Source organism: Bos indicus x Bos taurus, chromosome 3 (genome assembly GCF_003369695.1).
Source record: "Bos indicus x Bos taurus breed Angus x Brahman F1 hybrid chromosome 3, Bos_hybrid_MaternalHap_v2.0, whole genome shotgun sequence".
Classification (NCBI taxonomy): domain Eukaryota; kingdom Metazoa; phylum Chordata; class Mammalia; order Artiodactyla; family Bovidae; genus Bos; species Bos indicus x Bos taurus.
This window is the reverse complement of record NC_040078.1, coordinates 54,796,019-54,818,176: the sequence shown is the minus strand read 5'-3', so window position 1 is coordinate 54,818,176 and position 22,158 is coordinate 54,796,019. Positions and strand designations below refer to the sequence as shown.

The following is a 22,158-nucleotide window of genomic DNA, read 5'->3' as shown; positions in this document are numbered from 1 at the left end:
TAACTCTGCGACTCCATGGACCATAACCTGCCAGGCTCCTCTGTTCATGGGATTGTGCAGGCAAGAATACTGGAGTGGCTTGCCATTTCCTCCTCCAGGGTATCTTCCTGACCCAGGGATCAAATCCATGGCGCCTGCATTGCAGGCGGTTTCTTTACCTCTGAGCCACCAGGTAAGCCCCATAGGCATGTGCTGCTGCTGCTGCTAAGTCGCTTGTCGTGTCCAACTCTGTGCAACCCCTTAGACGGCAGCCCACCAGGCTCCGCCGTCCCTGGGATTCTCCAGGAAAGACACTGGAATGGATTGCGATTTCCTTCTCCAGTGCATGAAAGTGAAAAGTGAAAGTGAAGTTGCTCAGTCATGTCCAACTCTTTGCCTACCAGGCTCCTCCGTCCATGGGATTGTCCAGGCAAGAGTACTGGAGTGGGGTGCCATCGCCTTCTCCGATAGGCACGGGCTAGGTATAGTTTATTGAATAATATAAAAAATATCCTCTTTATACATCATTAAGAAGAGGAATTTCTTTAAGACTTTTAATTTACCAATAATATGAAGGATTGAATTTTTTGCCTACATTTCACACCCCTTTCCAGATGACCAAAGTTACTGTCTGTAGATAAATTTGGGCATGTTCGTTGTGAATAAATCAATTAATAATAGGTACATAACTGATCTCTTTATAAAAACATTTGTACAGCAATAATAAATACATCAGAGCCTTGAACATTATGTATTCCATTATAAACAGCATTTCTATCTCATTGTTAGGATTGTAGCTTATTACTTTTATACTTTTCTGTGAATAGTGAATTTTTTAAAATGATTTTGAATTCTTTTATAATCATAGAATAACACATGTACAACAGGAAAATACTTTTCCTTTGAAAAAGAGAAATATTTATTTTCAAGAGAAAATTTCCTGCTAGGTGATAGGTATTGAAATCCATTATCATACATTTGTTAGGTGAGTATTAAGCAATGAATGACATTACATAATATCTGTCATACAGAGTGTTTGATGTACACAGATGAATTATCTTAATAGAGATGCTTACATAGAAATGAGACTGCATAAGAGATTTTACTAGTCCTCTTGGTTTAGACAGAAACCAGGGGTAAATGATATAGTTTTGGGGTGCAATAAAGGTGTTTTATTCTATTGAGCAAGTAGGAAACCAAGATTCAGAACACAAGGAAGTTGGAACTGGAAAAAGTTATTTTTTCCAAGTGGTAATTAACACTAAAATATTTCCGAATAATAAGTGTGCTCTTTATGTTTAGATGCTGACTCCAATTAATGCCCATAGGGTGATTAATAGAACGTGAACTGACCAAATCTAGAATGAAACATGTTAAGGTGATTTTGTACAGGAGGCCTTCTTATCTGAATTAACAGCAAGGAGTTTGTTAAGTGGCATAAGAATTAACAATGAAGTCAGTGTGGCGTAAAACATGTGATATGTCCAGAGAACTGAACAGATCCCAACCTCCTTGTATGAAGAGGACATAACGTAGGGAGGGGTCATGGCTCTGCTTGCTGTGCATGTTCCAAGGTTCACTCCTGTTGCCCCACTTCTCCCCACTCCAGAGGGAACCCAGGCCCTGAGAGAACCTCAAGCCCAGAGGACTTGCCACAGCTGCTCACCATGGACCAGGCCTTTGCTTCAGAGCAGGACTTCCCCAGACTGCAGATTGGTTGTTTAAATGTTCTTGCCTGTGTTACACTCAATGTTCACACAAATGTTCAAGAGATCAAAGGAGCTCAAGACACTTTACTAGTCCTGCTTCCTTAAGAAGTTATTTCGCATATTCTTAAAGAGAAGTCTCTTTTCCAATCTGTGCATTACTGCTTCTGTTTTTAATTTTAATAACTTAGTTTATGTTTCAAGAAGTAAGAATTCTTACAAAGTATAAAAGTCACCTAGGAATGTGCCAGGCAAAGTTAGTTATCTTCTCATGTTATCATATTTATCTCATTGTGCTCACGGATACCAATTTCTTTTTTAATTTCCAAGATAGATGATAATATGTGCACATATTCATTATTTTTTTCAATCAGTAGTACAACTATACACACTTTCTGCATCTTGAGATTTTTTCACCTTAGAACAAATAGCATTTCCCTTTTCATTTCAGTGACTGTAGAGTTTTCCTGTGTAAGTGTGTCTCAGGATTTATCTCACTAGTATGTGACAGAGGGACTTTGAAGTTTCCAGTCTTCTGGAATTACAACAATTTTGTGACAAATAAACTGCTACATATGTCATTTGCAACTTGGGTAAAAAATCTGTAAGATAAATGGCTAAACATGGACTTCTGTATCAGCAGTACTTGCATTTAAATCTTTGACACATATTTGCACCAATTTGTACTCTCTCTAGCGTTTATCAGAGACCACCAATTTCCTGGTACCATTGCCAGCCAGTGTCTCTTCCAAACTCTTCTTTCTGGCCCATCTGGGAGGTGACACATGTCCCTCCTAATTTTACCTTGTACATCATTTATAATCAATAAAGTTAAACATATTTATTCTGTTGGTATATTTTTGCCCATTTAAAAATCTGTTGGTTGTTCTTTCCTCATTGATTTATAAGGGCTCATTATAACTTAAAGAGTTGATCTCCAAGACTTTATTAGAGACTGCGACTGTTCTTCCTCTTCTCATTTGTTTCTTGCTTTTCTTAACACTTATCTATAATTAGTCATTATCTTCCAACTTGTTTCCATTTTTTAAAAATTAACTAATTCATTCAAAATTGTGTGGGATTTTTTGCATATCAAGCACTGGTAATCACTTTTGTAATAACATTAGCAGTTCTTTGGTAATCAGTTTTTAAGCTCCTCTTGAACAAAACTATCATGACATACATATTTTAAAAATGAACTGTAGTGTTACACTACTAAAACATAAGAAGCCTTTCAAAATATACTTAGTAGGGTTTCTCAGCCCCTTTCATACGATCATTGAGAAGTTTCAGTCCCATACCAAGTACTTTATAAGCCCCAGGGAGTACTGCAATCAATGCCATGCTCATCATATCAAAGACATCTGAAATATTGAAGGACTTTTCAGTTGTTTGAATACCTTCTTTTAGTTGATTTATCTCTTTACTTAATGCCTCAGCTTCCTTTTTGAATCCTTCTGTGAGTAACTCTTTTTGCATCTGTAAAAAGAAGAGTCCCTTTTTGAAAATACCCCAAATCAGCATTTTGTGTCGAACTACTACAGTTGATATGCATGTGTGTCTACTTCTCTAACACTTTAGATTTTTTTTTAATATTATTCTAATATTTGCAAACATTTGCAACACAGAAGGGAGAGCATCCAGGGTTTAGAGTTTCCCATGTTCCTTCAACACCATCTTCTTGGGTACAGAGAAGTTGGGTATAGGTCAGGTCTGAAAACTACCCCAGGGAGAGGTTCCAGCCTCATAAATACACTTCAGGAGAACATGTAGGTGAGTTCTAAATATTTGTCAGTTTCACTGAGGTAGAATGACCACACACATGTCACCAAGATGGCACTGCTGACTCACTTAGAACTCTAGCTATCAAACTCCAGGCTGGGACAAAGAATGCATTTAAGTTTAGGTGTATAAAATGGATCAGGAGACATGGAAACAAATGTAGCAAATTTTACAGCTTTCAGCATCCAGTATTTCATACCCGCACAATCTGATGTTTTCAGGAGCAGATGGAACTATTTCAGGTCTCTGACGGTTGTATCCCAAATTCTAAGGACTCTAAGACTGAGGTCCTATTCACTTGGGAACAAATGTGATGCTATAATCACTGTGAACAGCAGTCCAGGAGCCTGGTTGGTCCCATTCAAACCCTAACACTTCAGAAGGTGCCGAGTCTTACAGACATAAACCGATTCACATCTCTTTGATGTTACAGTGACTCCTGTGTTTTTGTATTTCCCTCCGGGAGCTGACTTAAGGTCAAATTCCTGTCCCTTTACGCCTGAGGAGTTAGGGTTTCCCCAAGGTGCCGCCCAGGCCCATCTAGACTTACCTTCAGCTTGTGCTCCAGCATCGTTTGCTGCTCTCTCCGAAGGTTTTCTCTTTCCCTATCCATCTTCTCTTGCAGTTGGGCCAGGTTTTCTTTGAAGCTTCTCTCTTGTGCCTCCATTTTTTGTTTCTCTTCATTCTGTTTCTCTCTTAGCAGCTCCTGTTCCCTCTCAGCTGCATCCTTCTTGGCACACTCAGCTGTTTCACAAGAATTTTAAAGAGGGGAGAACATGACTTATGTTGAGCTGTCACCTCCTTTGCTCAGAGATAAGGTGCCTTTAATATTGTGGGAGGGAGTCTGACTGTTCCTGCTACCACATCAGACAACATGCTTCAGCATATGATGTAGAAGCACTGATTGGATGGACATATAACCCAAACTCCCCCGTTTACTTCCACATGTAGCAGAGAGGTTCCATGGAAAAAGAGGAAGCTCTGGTGTCAGGAAGTGTTTGTTCCCACACCTGCCAAACGGCAGCACAAGAGCCACCTTCTCCTCTGAGAGCTCAGTCCACCCCTGTACCTGCCATGGCTTTGTCCGCATCCGTGAGGGCCTGGTCTGCCTGCAGGATGGCTTCCTCTACTCCTGCCTGTGACTGCAGGAAGCTCTGGAGGACCTGGTTCGCCTGAGGAAACAACAAGGAGCGAAGACTTGTCAGGTAGAAGAGACGTAGTGTTCTGCTGTGGAAATTATTGTTCAGTAAACTACAGACTGTATCCTATAAATTCTCCATCCTTTGTAGGCTCCCCAAATGGTTACAGACCTGAGAATTATGTGCATGTCTACAAACACCCATGAGCATTTGCTTGGAAGGCCAGTGGAGCTGATTTTCAGGAGTCCCAGAGGGCCTGGGTAAATAAAAGTCTAGCCCTTACACAGTGCACACTAAATCTCACGTGTCCCAGGACCCAGAGAATAAACACTAACTTGATAGGAGCCTGGGTCAGACCTACCTGCTGACCCTGGAGAGTCTCCCAGATTGGCTGGAGGCAACTGGAGCTTCTCTGGGGGACATAGACACTGGCAGAAGACATTCTGGGAAGCTCCTTCCACCACTTGGACAGTGGTTTTGGCGAGCACCATTTTGGAATCTTCCCCCAATCTTATTAGCCCCAAGACCCAGCCCTGCCCTAATGCAATGGTCTGCAGATGCCAGTACTGGGAGGCCTCAGGCCAAGCAACGGACTAGACATGCATGCAGCTCCATCCACCAGCAGATCTCCTGAGCCCACAGCTGCCTCTGGACATGGCTATGTCTACCAGAGGGCCAGGGACCCAGTCCCATTCACTAGGACATAAGCACAAGACCTGAAACCCCAGCACCCTCCAGCCAGAGACCCTGGGACACATCAGGGAAAGATACCAGGTGCAAAAGACCTCAGTTTCTCAGTCTGCAAGGCCAGTCCACTCACTAGCAGGCCATGTCATTCCTGGGATCAGCTGGGTTCAAGACCACCTGGACCAATATCAGGCCAACAGAATCTTCAAAATCCCCCAGATCCAGGAGCCTAACAGCTCTACCATTGTCAACACATGCTCTGGAACTCCTGGACCCTGCACCCATCCCCGGGACGTGGCTCTCTCCTCTAGTAGGGTGTTACTAGGCCTAGGACCTGGCTCACCCACCAGTGGGCAGCCAACAGACCTGGGATCTCCTGGACTCTTACTCAACTCATCAGAAAAACAGCACTAGACTCAGAACCCTCCTGGGGTTCCAAGTCAGCCTCCTCATGACCAGCTGCCTCTGTGCAAATCAGGATCTGGCAACCAAACGAACCAACAAAGACCCTTTGACTCTAATCTGCTGCTCTTTCCCAACCCCATTACTCCTCACCTTAACTCCTTTCCTGGGAACCAGTTTATAGTCTTGTTCAAACTTGTTCCTTGCTTCTAAATAGAGACTGTGTCCTCCAGGGACAAAGAATGTGCCTCCTGAAATACTTTTCATCAAGGATTCTGAAAGCTGCTTAAGCTCAGCCTCATAATATTTGACAGAAGCCTCTTCATTCTGGATCATGAAACTGTCCTTCGTTTTCTCCATGATGTCCTGCCAAGGAAATAAGGGAAAATTCAATAGAAAGAAGTTGTTAGACAGGATGGTCCAGCTGTGCTCCCTTGGAAGAAGCAGTCTGACAGCATCAGGGCATATGAGACTCAGAATAATAGACATGGAGTCAGGCCTCAGTTGTAGTCCCAGTTCTGACCAACTCTTTGTGTGACTTGTATGAAGTCCCCTAAATTCCCTGGGCTCAATGTCAATATCTGTGCAATGAACAGGTTGGCAGAAGCAAAGTACTACTTTAACAGCATTAGCATTAATAGTGATCTATCCATCACCAATGAACAACGAAAAGACAATCATGACTGAAAGTAGGGCTTCTTCTGCCAACTTGCGTAACGATAAAACATACATACATAGGAAATCAAGTTCCTACTAATGAATTAACTATACACTGAGCAGGGCTTCCCAGGTGACACAGTGGTAAAGAATCCGCATGCCAGTGCAGGACACGCAACAGATGCTGGTTCAGTCCTCGGGTTGGGAAGAACCCCTGAAGTAGGAAATGGCAGCTCACTCCAGTATTCTTGCCTGGAAAATTCTGTGGACAAAGGTGCCTGGGGGGCTATAATCCATGGGATCTCAGAGTGAGACGTGACTTAGTGAAACAACACCACACCAATTAGAGTTTTCAACTTTTCTTATACTCTCATTTCATTGAGAATTTGAGTGTGTGAAAATATAGGAAAAGAAATTTTTGCTTGTACTTATAAATTCCAATCAGGCTTGTTTTCTCAATACGAAGTAAGAGATTTTTGTAACATGATGGTAAAGCAAGACTGAAAGTCAGACTTTCAGTGAAGGTGCTAATGGTAAGCAGAATTGTGATCTCTAAGAATTCTCTTTCCCAGGGTCCACACTCTACCTAGTCCCTGGACTTATGAATATGATGAACAATTATTCTGTGTACAGACTATATTGCATGGAACATGTTGACTTTATAAAATGGAGATTACTCAGGTGGATATTTCCTGGTCACACTTGCACTTTACATGTTATTCTTCTCTAGTTGGTAGCAGAAGTGGTAGTCTAAGAGATTAGAAATAGAAGAGGAAAACAGTGCACCATTGCTGCGTTGAAGACGGAGGGGAGTTCCCCAGAACGTCCATGTGGATACCAAGTCAATGTGAACCTTATTTTTAGCTATGGTATACCAAGCAGAATACCCACAGACCCTGGGTGGGATCTGACCTGAGGAATGATAAGCTAATCGATGTGTGTTGTTCCAAGCTGCTAAGAGCAGAGTAATTTGTTTTGCCACAACAGAAAATAAGAAGCCCAATTTTTAGAAAAGTGATGACCTGTAGCCTGTAGAGCCCTATCACTCATTAGAATCTAAACTCCTTTTATGATAAGAAGCACAGGGACCACTTTGTCAAAAAGGGGGAGTCTCAATATCATTCCAGAAGAAAGGAATAAGGAAGCATATATTCTAGGACATATTACCACGAGCTTCTTCTGGAACATCCGCTTGTCATCCTTGAAGGAGCGCTCCATGAAGATGGCAATGGCTTCCTTCTCACAGGCTGCATGCACCTCCAGCAGCTCCTGGAGCGTGTCTGTGGGAAGGTTCAGTCGCTGAGTCATCTGCTCGCTGTAGTGATCAGCTGCCTTCTGCACGGCTGCTGAGTTCTCACGCTCAGCCAGAGTTATTACTGCATTCTCCAAACAGGGAACTCCTCCACTGTTGATGGCATCTACGTAGGCCTCCACCAGAGTCCCCAACCCTGAAAGATACATAATATTTATTAAATTAAGAGAGAATTCTTACCTGTTTTATAGGTTTAGAGATTAGCACCTTAAAAAAATCACTAAAATTTTATGGAAGTGGAAGTTTCCTTTTCCTCTATTCTTCTCCTCATTCTATTTACTCATTCTTGTATCCCTCTCCTTTTGACCTATGAATCTACTTGTTTATAATAACATCACTATGTCTACTATTCACTCTATCTTTTATGGTTCTCAAATTCATCATATTACAATATCGAACAAATGATCTCAAACAATATGCCCAAGATTCTCCTAGATCACTTTCCCCATTGTAATAAAATAAAAAGAACTTATTATAGATATAAGTACATTACATAGCTTGTGGGCATTATTTGTAAATGAAAATGTCTTGTTGAAATGTCATCAAGAATTTCAGGACAGTTAAAACAAACATGAAACCAAGAAGGGCTCATCGCAGCATGACTGCGCAGGTGGCATGTCTGTGAAGCCAGCCCTGTACATAAGATTGTATTTACATTTGTTTCTCAGACTCTCAATGAACTCACACAGATTCATAACTACTATTTATTTCCTGATTCATGTAAATTCACAAAATATCTTGCCCATTCTCACTCGAAACACTTATCCCTTCAGACATCTCATCACCATGAAGATTTCTATCTTTAATTTATATCATTAATGTAATAGTTTCATGAGATTTGGTAGACTGCAAAGCACTTATATATGCTTCTTTAAATGAATAAACATGCATTTTCATGAGTGGTGTGAACATCCATTTTCCAAGTCACATGGAGAAGAAAACGCAACTACAGAGAAACCAAGAGAATCCAGAGTGTAATCACAAGTTTACCACACCCTGAAGCACAGAGAGACATGAGGTAGCGAAGGAGACTCACCTCCCCCAGTGACAGTGATTCCTCCTCTTAGGGTCTTGGGTTTTGCACGGGTAAAGATATATGAGCAAAAATCTTTTGACTGCTTCTGGAAATTCACATCCAATTGGTTATCTGATAGTTCTGTAACACGGAGTAATAGCTTTCTGTCATTTGTAGGCCGGTCAAAGACAAAGCACTTTCTTTTTGGAAAAAATTTCCTGATACACTCTCTGGTCATGTTGGAATTTTGGACTTTGGGATCCTTGCCTGCAGAATTGGAAAAAGAGCAATCATGAAAGGAATAGAGGCCTGAGGACTTTCAGTTCCAAGGACCTTTGCATCACTATAACTCTTGTCATTCTCAAGAATAACAGCAGACTGGTTCCAAATTGGGAAAGGAGTACGTCAAGGCTGTATATTGTCACCCTGCTTATTTAACTTATATGCAGAGTACATCATGCGAAATGCTGGGCTGGATGAAGCACAAGCTGGAATCAAGATTGCCGGGAGAAATATCAATAACCTCAGATATGCAGATGACACCATCCTTATAGCAGAAAGTGAAGAAGAACTAAAGAGCCTCTTGATGAAAGTGAAAGAAGAGAGTGGAAAAAGTTGGCTTAAAACTCAACATTTAAAAAACCAAGATCATGGCATCTGGTCCCATTACTTCATGCAAATAGATGGGAAAACAATGGAAACAGTGACAGACTTTATTTTGGGGGGCTCTGAAGTCACTGCAGATGGTGACTGAAGCCATGAAATTTTAAGACGCTTGCCAACTGGAAGAAAAGTTATGACAACCTAGACAGCATATTGAAAAGCAGAGACATTACTTTGCCAACAAAGGTCCATCTAGTCTAAGCTATGGTTTTTCCAGTAGTCACGTATGAATGTGAGAGTTGGACTATAAAAAAAGCTGAGCACCAAAGAATTGATACTTTTGAACTGTGGTTTTGGAGAAGACTCTTGAGAATTCTTTGGACTGCAAGGAGATCCAACCTGTCCATCCTAAAGAAAATCAATGCTGAATATTCATTGGAAAGACTGATGCTGAAACTGAAACTCCAATACTCTGGCCACTTGATGCAAAGAACGGACTCATCTGAAAAGTCCCTGATGCTGGGAAAGATCAAAGGCAGGAGGAGAAGGGGACAACAGAGGATGACATGGTTGGATGGCATCACCGACTTGATGGACATTAGTTTGAGCAAGCTCAGAGAGTTGGTAATGGACAGGGAAGCCTGACGTGCTGCCGTCCATGGGGTCACAAAGAATTGGACATGACTGAGCGACTGAAATGAACTGAACTGAACTGAACTGAAACCAGGAGACCTCATCTCTTCTTTGCATAATTTTACACTGGATGTGGTTATTATATAGAAGGATTCTGGGCATCTACCAGTAGTTCAACAATACTTATTTATTGAAAGAATGAACAAGTTATTGAAAGTGAACAACTCTTTGCAACCTCATGGACTGTAGCTTGCCAGGCTCCTCTGTCCATGGAATTCTCCAGGCAAGAATACTGGAGTGGGTAGCCATTTTCTTCTCTGGGAGATCTTTCCAACCCAGGGATTGAACACAGGTCTCCTGCATTGCAGGCAGATTCTTTACCAGTTGAGCCACCAGGGAAGTAAATGATTAAGTGAACAAAAATGAATATTGCTTCCAGGTACCACTCTGCTAAAATAATTTGAATGACTAACTTATTATATTAGCTGACATATACTATGTCAGGTTCTAGGATGAAGAGTGTGATATTATGAGGAAGAGCATATAAAGGATCTGACAGTCTTACTGGAAGGACATGGAAGTGCTTTTTTCCTGAACTCTGCAGTGTATAAATAGCCTATCTATCAATATGAAGAATGCAGCTACCTATGCTGGTAAGATGCACTGTGTTAAAGGTACTTTGAAAATTTGTTCTTTTGTTTACCTTTTGATTCTGGTTCGATGGATTATCTTTCTCAAATAGAAAAGGAGAAGCACTTAGATTTACTATGTAATATAAGTTTATGTGAGCCTTTTTTTTCATGGTATTTATTTCTCTAAAATCATTTGGTCTAATATAGGATTCCACATTTCCTCTGTGAGCTTAAGCTCTGGTCACTAGAGTTTTCCCAGTAACAATAATGACTGAAGCCACCATCTGTCATTCACCACGCACCATTAGCATGGCCTCAACTCAACCTCAAATCAAGACTGACATCAAGTGCTGAATGTCAGAGCTCTGTTGCCCTACTACCTCCTACCGAACCATCCAACACTCTGGCCCTGCTCTGATACCTGGAATCAATGTCAAGGCATTCTCCAGGTACTCATCTTCAGTGATGGGGTATCCATCTAACTCCAGTTCCAATGTGAAATCCCGCACAGTCCAGATGAAGTCTGGAAAGAAACTCAGAAACTCGGCTGAGCCTTCTTCCTCATTGGAGCTGGGAGATGATTTGGTTCTGATTAACTCTGTTAGTTCAGTCACATAGCTGTGATTAGCTAAGGAATAAGAAGCACCCTCCAACACGATTTCCAGATTTGGCCCCAAAACACATTATATCAACCTTCTCTTTTGCCCCATTTTCCCTCTATGTCAGCCATGAGAATGGAATCATGGGAAAGAAGAAACAGTATCAGTCGCTAGTCCCATAAACTCAATGAAATGTGCTGGTTCAGTTCCTGGAAGGATACTGCAGCTGCTCCAGGGCCTGGTGGTTGATGGTGCTCATGCTGTTGTAGACAAAGGTGCTGCTCAGGAGCACGGCCAGGGCAAAGATCCACGAGTCATTCTTGGAGTCCCCCTAAAAAGTACATTACAGTGTGAAGATGCTACTCCTCCTTCTCCCATATGGTTGTTCATTTACTATAACAGTTGTATTGTGATTAAATAGTAAGACAAGTAATATAAATTTTCAAGACAATGCTAAACGCAAACCTTTTTGGTGTTGACACTGATCCCTCTAAGCACTTTGGTGTGGTTAGCTATTAACAGAAGTGAATGACATCATAAATGTGCATCAGGCTTGTCTCATGGCTCAGTGGTAAAGAACCCACCTGCCAATGCAGGAGACATGGGTTAGATCCCTAAACTGGGAAGATCACACATGCTGTGGAGGAATAGCCCGAGCACCAAACTATTCAGCCTGTGCTCTAGTGCCTGAGAGCTGCAACTACTGAGCCCATGCACTGGAACTACTGAAGCCCACGCACCCTAGAGCCTGTGCTCTGCAACAAGAGAAGACCCAGGGGTGAGAAGCCTAAGCACTGCAGCTAGAGAGTGGCCCCCACTGTCTGCAACTAGAGAAAAGCCCGCACAACAACAAAGACCTAGTGAAGTCAAAAATAAATAAATAAACAGAATTATTTTTTTTTAATGTCAAATGTTTAGTACAGTGCCTGGAACACGTAAGTTATGCAATAATAAATGGGCCATGATTCCTTTGCACTTCTTTTCTTGACCATAGGCTATGTTAGGAACTAGTGTTATTCAATTAAATTCATCAACTATTCATTGTGCATTTAGAAAACAGTGGATACAACATCTGCTTATATGGATATAAAGTTTCCTATGACAGTCCCTCCTTAGAGAGATGGAGGGGCAGATTATCTGGCAACATGTAAATACACCCAAGATGCCAGGCATGAAACCTAATACTATACTGTAAAAGACAAAGGGGATGATTTCAAATGAACCAGAAAATGTACTCTGTGCTTTCAGAGCCAGACGTGATTGTGTCTGACAGCAATATGGCATTAGGTTAAAAAGAGCTGGGCTTTAAAGAAATGACCGAACATGGACTTGTGCAGTTACAGGGACCATGCACATGGAGGGCCCACAGAAACCAATCTCAGTTGTCAGAGAGCATGATCAGAAAGCGTATTACATGCTCATTTTATTTGACTGAAGTAGTGGTTACCTATGTGGTCGTAGATGATGAGGCTGAAAATGAGATTCAGAAGTCGAGTGACTTTGGAACAGAGTATATATTGCTGAGACACACTACAGGTAGGGAGGGCAGCAAGTTCTGCTGCTATCAGTGTGCAGTCTGGTGTGCTTTGGTTTCTTAACAAATACAATTAGACAAAAAGAAGAAGGTCATGCAAGCTAGAATCTAGCAGGAGTTAGTAGACCATCTTGGGTTGACACTGAGATGATTATTGAATACTTTAAATCTGGATTTTTAAACTCAGAATTTCTGAATTCATGCCCTAAATCCTTTTCTGCAGTGATGAAAGTCAAAGATTCAATGCTACTACTTTTAATTTAGAAGCAGATTAATATAAATAAGGAGAAAATTTGATTGCAAGTAACACTGTGAAGACAAAATATATAATATTATCCCATTTACATTCTCTAGTTCATGAGTCTAGCTCAAGTTTTTATAGAATTTACTGAAGAATTCCTCTTCAGAGGTCCAAAACATGGAATAAAATGCTCCTGGTATGTTGGAAGCTTTTCTGCAGATTTAAAAAATAGTTTATTTGCTGAATCTACTTTCATGATTCCTACTTCCAGCTTGATTAACTCTACACATCTGAACCTGTAGATCCAATTGACTGCATGAATTACAGCTTTCACTAAGATTTCTTCCCAAACCTAAAACCTGGGGTAAGGCCTCACTCTTTTTTTCATGGGTCTGCTTATTTTTTATCTCCCCAACTCAGCTCTGTTATACTTCACTCACAGTTGCACTTAACACAGAGCCTTAGATTTGAACCCAATACATATTTGTTAACTTCCATCTTTCATCCCAGTGTTAAAAATAAGGAGATGTGTCCCCAGTAACCAAAGTATTGATCTTATTAAAGAGAAAATTCAAGGAAAGAGAATTTAACCTCATTATTTATAACTGGATTTGCAGTTTACAGGAATATGCTGTAAAAGTTGAATTGAGGTGAGAAATTGAATTTGTAAGTGGAGTGTCAGGAGTAAAGAAGATTCCCTGCCTTACCTTCTCCACATCACCCAGACCCTCAGTGTCCAGAAGGACCAGAGTGTGGTTCTCCTTGGAGGGGTGGGGCACACACCACATCCAGATGCCCTTGGTTTCAGACCTCACTGTGGAGCCCAGACGGAAACCTGCACAGAAAGAGGAGGAAGAAATGCAAAGTAAGAGCAGATAGTCCAGGCCGCCCACAGGTTACTTTGGGTGAACTTGTGTGCATGTGAGTGCCTGCCTGTGGGGAGGATGCTTTCACTTCAACAAGTACAGAAGATCCAACCTCTACACATATTCAGAACCTTCTCAAGAAACACTTTGTGTCCCCTATTCATCTCTTAGCATTAATAGCTCAAACTGTGTCACATTCTTAAATAATGTTAGCTCTATTAACCTCTCTACATTTGTCTGACACTGAAGAGCTCCCTTATCCTCCACTTTCTGATGGACTTTTACCAGTGAGAGGTAACAGTAGGAGATTAGAAGGCAGGCACCTGTTTCCCTGGCTTCCACCCTGATGAACCATGGTGTCCCGGTGCCTCTGTTCCCATATTTTGTCACATCTCCTTTTTGGTAAAGAATTGGCCTGCAATGCAGGAGACCCTGTTTGATTCCTGGATCAGGAAGATCTCCTGGCGAAGGGATAGGCTACCTACTCCAGAATGCTTGGGCTTCCCTGGTGGTTCAGATGGTAAAGAATCCACCCACAATGGGGGAGATCTGGGTTCAATCCCTGAGTTGGGAAGATCCCCTGGAGAAGGACATGGCAACCCACTCCAGTATTCTTGCCTGGAGAATCCCCATGGACAGAGTAGCCTGGTGGGTCACAGTCCCTGGGATTGCAAAGAGTTGGACACGACTGAGCAACTAAGCACAAGACCTTGATCTTTACCACATCTGGAATCCACTCACTGCTTGTCTCTTCATGCTGTAGGAGATATCAAAGCTACTTGACATTGTTCCTGCCACCCTCTGAGTGTTTCTGCATTACTTCATTGGTTCCCTTTGCTCAGCTCGTGCCCTTGTAATCGTCCCTCCAATAAACATCTTCAGGTCCCCTCTAAGTGGATTCTCTGTGTCCTTTCACAACCTGCATTGATACATCAGCTTTTGTTAGTTTTATTCCTCTTCTTCCTCCTCTTATTTTCCTCATTTCTCTTCTCCTCTTCAAAAATGATGAATTCTTTGTTTACTGACTCACACGGAGATATAACAGAAGGGAAAGCAAAATAGACCTGTAAGACTTGCTTGCCCTTCTTTCCCAAGGCTTAAGCCCAGAGATGGGAGAGGATGTGAGGTACACGCCTAAGAAGCTGCAGGTAAGATATCTCACCCAACAGTCCAAGATTTTGACCTTGGTCAGATGCCAATGCTCCCTTCAATTGAGAATAGAAATGGATATGACGCAATACCTAAGGGAGCATGGTTCAACATGGCTCAGGCCATTCAGTGCTGTATCTTGTGTCTTCTGCTCAAAGTGGGTATAGGATCTGAGACGATCTTCACTCTTCTACATCATGATGGCATTTGACTGTGTGCTGATTAATACAGAGAAATGTGAACTCTCAGATCCTCCAGGGAGAAAAGACAAGCTATAAGTGGAGGTCATCACAGTCAGTTATGAGATGTAAAGAACAGACAACGGTATTACCACAGGAGAGAAAATACTGACTTGCTTCTGCTAGTCAACCCTGACTGGGTGCTAATTTGTGCTTTCTTCTTCCTGTGATATGACTCATGTGGTAAGTCACAATTCAGATGTTTTAAAACATGACTGCCTAGTCGCTCAGTTGTGTCCGACTCTGTGGTCCCACAGGCAGTAGCCCTCCAGGCTTCTCTGTTCATGGGGATTGTCCAGGTAAGAATATTAGAGTGGGTTTCCATGCCCTCCTCCAAGGGATCATCCCAAACCAGGATCAAACCCAGGCTTCTCGCATTGCAGGTGGATTCTTTACCAACTGAGACACCAGGGAAGCCCTAAAATATGACTAGGTTAAAGGTTTCCTCAGTAGGAAAATCACCTCTTTATTACCAGATGTTATCTCAAGTAGGAAAAGAAAGAATGTTCCTCAAACTCCTTGCATGTATCTCTTTCTTAGAGTTCTGAAATCTTAAATCTCTCCCAAAATGACCTATTTATTAATTTACACTGGCAAGCAAAAGCATCCTCCCCTGATTGGTGATCAATTTCCTTTCAAAGAAAGACAAAATGTCTTGTTTTAAGTCAGTAAGAGATTGCAAAGGAAAAATGAGAGTGGGAGAAAGGAAGAACAAAGAGAGATGGGGGAAGAGAGAGAGAGACAGATGCAAAAACAGAGAATTTGAGTGAGACACTGAGATATTCCTAGGGACCCTTAGAGTTTAGTGAACTGAGGTTCTATTCCCTAATTGCACTAAGCTGCTGGGCCACAGAGGAAGGCAATAGAAAGAAATGGTGTGTCTTCTTAGAAATGTCCAACAGGACATGAGTGTATTATCCTAAAAATCAGAAACAAGTCAGGCAACTTGGTAGAAAAAAACCCTCTTGAAATAGGAAAGGCAAAAGGCAAATATATGAAAAAGTGCTCAAACCTATTAGTAGTGAGGTATATAACAAGCAACCATACAGACACCAGATCGACAAAAGTTTAAAAATGTTTTTACTGAAATTTTGTGAAAATGTGGAAAATCTAAATTGCTGCTAATAAGCACATAAACTGAACATAAAGCTAAAAAGGCTGTTTGATGTTATCCAGAAAGGCTGAAGACAAATACTTCTTGATGCAGCAATTCCACTTCTAGGTAAAACATAAGTTAGTATATACACACACCAGGATATAGATGAAGAATAATCATGAGAGCACCATTCATCAAAGATAAAAGTTGCAAATAATGCCAGTGTTCATCAACAACAAATGGATCAGTAAATTGTGGTATCCTCTGTCAGTTTAAAAGTACAAAATAGCGAAAGTACTTACAGACACACCCATGACAAACTAGATGAACCTCATAAACTTCTTATTGAGAATATGAATCAAGATCCCAATGAATACCAGAATGTACTTTCCTCTATAAAGTTTAAGCTATTTTTAAGATATAGTTGCATAGATTGTAAAACAATATTTAAATACAAAGAATGAAAGAAGGCACCATGAAAATCAAAACATTGGTGAGCTCCAGTGAGGGTGTAAGAGGGTGTGATTTGGGCTTTTGGGTGTTGGTGATGTTTTATTTCTTACTCTGGGCAGCAACTGAACAGTTGATCACTTCATACTTATCAACTTTTTAATATGTATATATATATTTTTATGTATTCTTCCATAAGTGTTATTACATGTGTGTGCTCAGTCTTGACTGACTCTTTGTGACTCCATGGACTATAGTCCACCATGCTCCTCTGTCCATGGCATTTTCCAGGCAAGAATACTGGAGTGGCTTGCCATTTCCTTCTCCGCAGAATCTTCCCAACCCAGAGATTAAACCTGAGTCTCCTGCATCTCCTGCGCTGGTAGGCAGATTCTTTACCATGGCACCACCTGGGAAACCTGGAAGTGTTGGTCGCTCAGTCCTGCCTGACTCTTTCAACCCCAGTGACAGTAGCCAGTAGCTGCCAGGCTCCTCTCTCCATGGAATTCTCCAGGCAAGAATACTGGAGTGGGCTGCCATTCCCTTCTCCAGGGAATCTTCCTGACCCAGGGATTGAAACCAGGTCTCCTGCTTTGCAGGCAGAGTCTTTACCATATTAGCCCCTAGGGAAGCCCCATCTATGTGCCTTAGAGTTCACATATTAGAAAAGACTAGTTAGAGAAAGAGAATATGTATAGTTATTAAAGTTTTACTGTGAAATTAAACCAAAAGGAATGCATGGTAGTCTCGTTGAGGTATAGGATATGGGGATTTTGCTGTCGGTGCTCCCTTCTATTGTTTTCTAAAAATAAGACATATTAAAAAATATTTGTGTGCTGCTTGGAATGACTCTGTGGTTTAGGGCAAATGTGGTGAAGGAGAAAGGAAGGCAGTAATTGCTGAAGATGAGCCCGAGAAGATGGCAGTGGATGGAATCAGAATGAAAGAGGTAGATGTTCTGATGGGATTGGGAACTCTCGATTACTGGACAGAAGAGTGAACATTGTGGAGGGATGGGTTTGAAGTTATAAACTCGGTGGTGAGAATTAGAAGTTTTTTCAATGACGCGGGTGGGGGAGTTAGGCTCTTCCTTAACATGACCCTAGAGGAGGAGGATCAGCAGCCTGCATTACCATGCTTTCAAGCAAATGTCCTGAACGACACTTAACAAAACTCACCGTGGTTCCGTCCTGCCAGGCGGTTCATCAGGTAGGATTTTCCGGTCCTATACAGCCCTGCGATGGCCACCACCACCACAGGCTGAGATATCTGCTCGAGAATCTTTAGTGCTCTAGGGTTGACTGTCAGCTGATTGTTCTGGTTTCTTACCAGACAGATGGGGTCCATTATGGTGGATCCAGATGCCATGGGAAGCTGTAACCCAGAGAAACAACTCAGTAGAACACAAGGTCCCCAGAGGGGTGGGATGGGGGGCAGGAGGGAGGCTCAAGAGGGAGAGGATATATGTATACATATAGCTGATTCATATTGTTGTACAGCAGAAACTAACACAACATTGTAAAGAAATTATATTTCAATTAAAAAATAATGAAATATGAAAAAAAAAAAAAAAAACCCTACAGGGTCCTGAGGTCATCCCTCATGGTTACCAAAGTCATATGCACATTAGTCTTCTGCTTGTGGAACTTAGATATCAATTCTCTTTGCTTTGTATATTTCAAAAAGTTAAGTATTTAGCTTAGTGTGCCAAGGTCTATACAGGTACAGTATGTATATTATCTTATTGATCCTTAAATGAACCCTAATGCAACCTTCCCCACATGAGGCATACAGTGAACAGACTGAGAACACAAAGCACTGATGATAGAGCTTTGAGAACACTAACATTTTGAGGGTAAGTAGAGACAGATGGGACATGAACGGGATGAGGAGGGACCAGAGATGATTTCTTGAGTTCCAGAATGATTTGATCACTCATTAATTGCACAAATATTTATTGAGAACCTTCCATGTGCTGGACACTGTTCTAGGAGCTTAGGATCAAACAGTGAACAAGACAGATACAAATTCTTACTTCATGGATCTCTATTCTAGTAAAGGAGACAAATAATATAGAAAGTGAAGAAATAAAGTATCCACATATATGGATATTAGAGGGTGGTAAATGCTCAGAAGGAAATGAGCAGGGAATGGGACTTGAATTTACATGGAGATTAATCAGGGAAAACCTTGCCAACAAAGGAAAAATGAATGTGACTGGTGACCAGATGAAGGAATCACTGGAGTAGGACAGGCTGGAGGAAGAGTGATTGTGAGAGAGAGAAGTTGAGATAAAGATGCTGCTCTCTCTTAAAACAGCACAGATCTTTAAGGTACCTAACAAAGTTGCACATGTAACAATTAATTTACTAACTGAAATTAAAGGGTATTTCTTATTATTTAAGCAGATAGGGAAGAGATGCAAGCAACTTGGGTGTTATAAAGTCTGGCTAGATATGCCAGGGTCTCACATCTGGGCCAGGCTCTACTCTAAATGATTTCATCACCATGACTAGATGTTTCATGATCTTAGGAGACAGACAGAAGTCAGAAGGCTTTGACTGTTCCTTTATTTTCTCAAAAACAATACTAAGCAGCATCCACATGTTTCCATATGTTACTGGCTGTGTGACGACGGAGAAGATTAATTTCTTTGTGCCTCAGTTTTTTCTTCTATACAATGGCAGCATTAGACATAAAATCAATCTGTCATTAGGGTTATTTGGAGGATTAAATATCTCATGATGCTTACAATAGTCTTAAAATTATGCTGGTACATAGTAAATTCTATATAAGTATTGCTTTACAACGGAATGTCTGAATACAGGGACAGGAATTACTGAATGAAAGTGGAGGATTGGCTCTGACACTTCCCTCCCTGTTGCAAGAAAGTAGGAGGACACAGCCCAAGAGGAAGATGATCAGGCTGGGGAGATCCAGTGGTAATAGCTGAGAGGGAATAGCAGTGATGTAGGAAGAGTCAGGCTGGAGGAGTTCAGAGCTGCCCTGGGATGTCCAAGTACAGGTTCTGGAGTCGGGCTGCCAGGGTTCAAACCTGAAGGTTTATAGCGCTTATTATCTGTTGATGCCTTGAAAAAGGAACTTAACTCCAACACCTTCTTTTTTCTTAGCGGTTTATATGTAAAGCAACAATTCTTGATTCATTACAGTACAGCTGATAACAGGCTCTAAATCATGAAAAAAATTTTTTCTTGATTCATGTACTATTTTAATTAGACAGTGTGTTATAATGTGTCAGTGAGCTCTGTAAGCTGCAAATTGCCAAGAATTATAAGGTATCTAAAATCTTTTTTATCAGAAAAAAACATTTATTTATTTAACAGATTTCTTCAGAACGATTTCTTTTCTTTTTCTATAGTGGATTTGGAGCAGAAATGGGAGAATAAAACATGACCTTTTACTGCTGCGTTATGTCAAAATTAATCAAGGAAAACCTGGAGAATTCCCTGACAGTAGTTGGGACTCTGTGCTTTCACTGACAAGGGTGCCGGTTCCGTCCCTGGTCTGGGAAGTAAGATCTCACTTGAAGGCCTGTGTCCCCTCCCCCATCATGTATGTGCTGTGTGCTCCAGGCAAGAATAGTGGAGCCTGTTGCCATTTTCTCTTCCAAGGTATCCTGATCCAGGGATCAAACCCATGTTTCTGGTGTCTCCTGCATATCCTGCACTGGCAGGCGGATTCTGAGCCAACTGGGTTTCATGTGTCCCCAACCCCACCCCCCCACACCCAAAATGAACTTCACTCAAATGGAGTCAGCAAGCCAGAAGGGGGCTTGTTGCAGAACTACAGACTGGAGGTCAGTTACTGAAGAATTGTCAATTATGGACCCCAAGGGAAAAATTTTCAACAAGGAAAGAGTTTCCAATGACAACGCTCAAGAGGAAAAGGTGTACACTGCATCTGCTACAAGAATTGACTACCCCAGCAACTCAGTCAATGAGAATTGGTCATCACTCTTGAACTCTGACTTTTCTTTCCAAACCAAACTTCCCAGCCCCTTACTTTTCTCTATAATGTTCTTTTTCTTTGTTGGACTTCCTTATGGCTTTTTTTTTTTTAATAGCTCGCTTGTCCCAAATTGCAATAACTCGACTATTTCTGAATAAATTCACTTTGGCTTGTAAAATACCTTTTATTTTTAAGGTGAATAGCTATAAGCAAGAGAAATTGTGGAGTTTATTTCTTAGACCAAATATTGATAAAGCTTTGTGTAAGTCAATGAGTCTACAAAGATTTTGTATTTTAACTCAAAGTATACTGAGGGACCAAAACCAAGAAGCTTTTAACTTCAAAACTAAGCACTTGGAGGGACTTTCCCAGCAGTCCAGTGGTTAAGACTCCCTGTTCCCAATGCAAGAGACAGGGGTTCCCTGGTCCAGGAACTAAGATCTCCACGTGCTGCATGGCATGGCCTCATAAATAAATAAATAAATATAACAACAAAAAGTCATAAAAAGAAACTAAACAAATAGAAAAGAACAGTGCTAATAGAAGGCAGAAGATGACCAACAAGTTTCCAAAGGTGACTGTTCAGAATTATCTGATAGTCAAGAATACCCCACACTGGAGATTTTCAGCAAGTACCAGAAGTTATTCTGAGGCTGTATGTGCCACTCATTAAAAACAATACATGATCAACAAACATGATTAGATCTTACAGTTATTATTAATAGCTTTTTTTAGTAAGAGTGAGATTGAATTATTCCAAAGAAAACAGTTCTGTATGTATTCAGAGTATCAAATGTTAAGACAAAAATAATCCTGAGTCCATCATTTAGGATTTAAATTGGCTCTGTGTGTAGGACCATCTTTTTTGTTTGACCACTGCCCAGCGGGGTGCAGTCAGGATGTGCCTGAGGAGGGCAAGAGGGGGCTAGGAGAAGAGACCGCACCCATCGCCTCTGCGAAGGGCGGGCTGGGGAGTGAGGGTGAGTTTGCGTCTTCAATCTCAAAAATGACTTCAGCTTCCTTTCCTCAGAAGACATACCTGCTCTCCTGCTTTTTGCTGCAGCCCTGCTTAGATGCTCCGGGAGCAGCGGCGCATCCGGGCGACAAGCCTGAAAGCAGCCTGGGATCCAAAAGGAGACTCGGAGCTGCCTGAACAATGCGCCTGGCCGGCGCCACCCGCTGGCCCCGCGCCTCCATCTGCTCCTCTCCTCCCCCAGTGTGGGGTCTGCGCTGGGAGATTTATTGTTATTTAACCGAAGTGTGCTTGGAAGGTCAAGTTTAGGAGCAGACTTACCTGGAGCTGCAGCTGGGGGTCAAGTCAGTTGCTCTGGCTGGCTCCTAGGGTTCTTCCTGCTTCTGGCCCCTCTGGAAACGGACTCTTATGCTCAGAAGCTGGAGGAAAAAAAAAAAAAAAGCTGAAAAGCCAGCTGGTTATTAAAAGTGGTGGGGCTTATGGGAAACGAAATCA

The 22,158-nt window shown here is 41.6% G+C and overlaps 1 protein-coding gene across 2 annotated transcripts; it reads right to left on the bottom strand.

Moving 5' to 3' along the window:
• Positions 1–656: 656 nt before the first annotated feature.
• On the bottom strand, positions 657–22,089 carry LOC113889639 (guanylate-binding protein 4-like). 2 transcript variants are annotated; one of them, XM_027536612.1, is made up of 11 exons: positions 21,985–22,089; positions 17,900–18,095; positions 13,629–13,756; positions 11,368–11,477; positions 10,969–11,165; positions 8,701–8,946; positions 7,520–7,800; positions 5,849–6,061; positions 4,537–4,639; positions 4,018–4,211; positions 657–3,164 (listed from the first exon to the last, which is right to left on the bottom strand). In XM_027536612.1, exons 2-11 carry the CDS (start codon positions 18,087–18,089, stop codon positions 2,931–2,933), a joined length of 1,896 nt encoding a protein of 631 aa, XP_027392413.1. In that variant the 5' UTR covers positions 18,090–18,095; positions 21,985–22,089; the 3' UTR covers positions 657–2,930. The 2 variants fall into 2 exon arrangements, with proteins under 2 accessions (XP_027392413.1, XP_027392414.1); XM_027536613.1 differs by lacking the exon at positions 21,985–22,089 and adding an exon at positions 21,730–21,948.
• Positions 22,090–22,158: the final 69 nt, after the last annotated feature.

Excerpts from the sequence above, each read along its gene's own strand:
- LOC113889639 (XM_027536612.1), bottom strand. The coding sequence starts at position 18,089 with ATGGCATCTGGATCCACCATAATGGACCCCATCTGTCTGGTAAGAAAC. Across the intron at positions 11,166-11,367 it reads CAGGCCCTGGAGCAGCTGCA|CTATGTGACTGAACTAACAG; the intron begins GTATCCTTCCAG and ends AGCTAATCACAG. Across the intron at positions 4,212-4,536 it reads TGCGGACAAAGCCATGGCAG|CTGAGTGTGCCAAGAAGGAT; the intron begins GTACAGGGGTGG and ends CTTGTGAAACAG.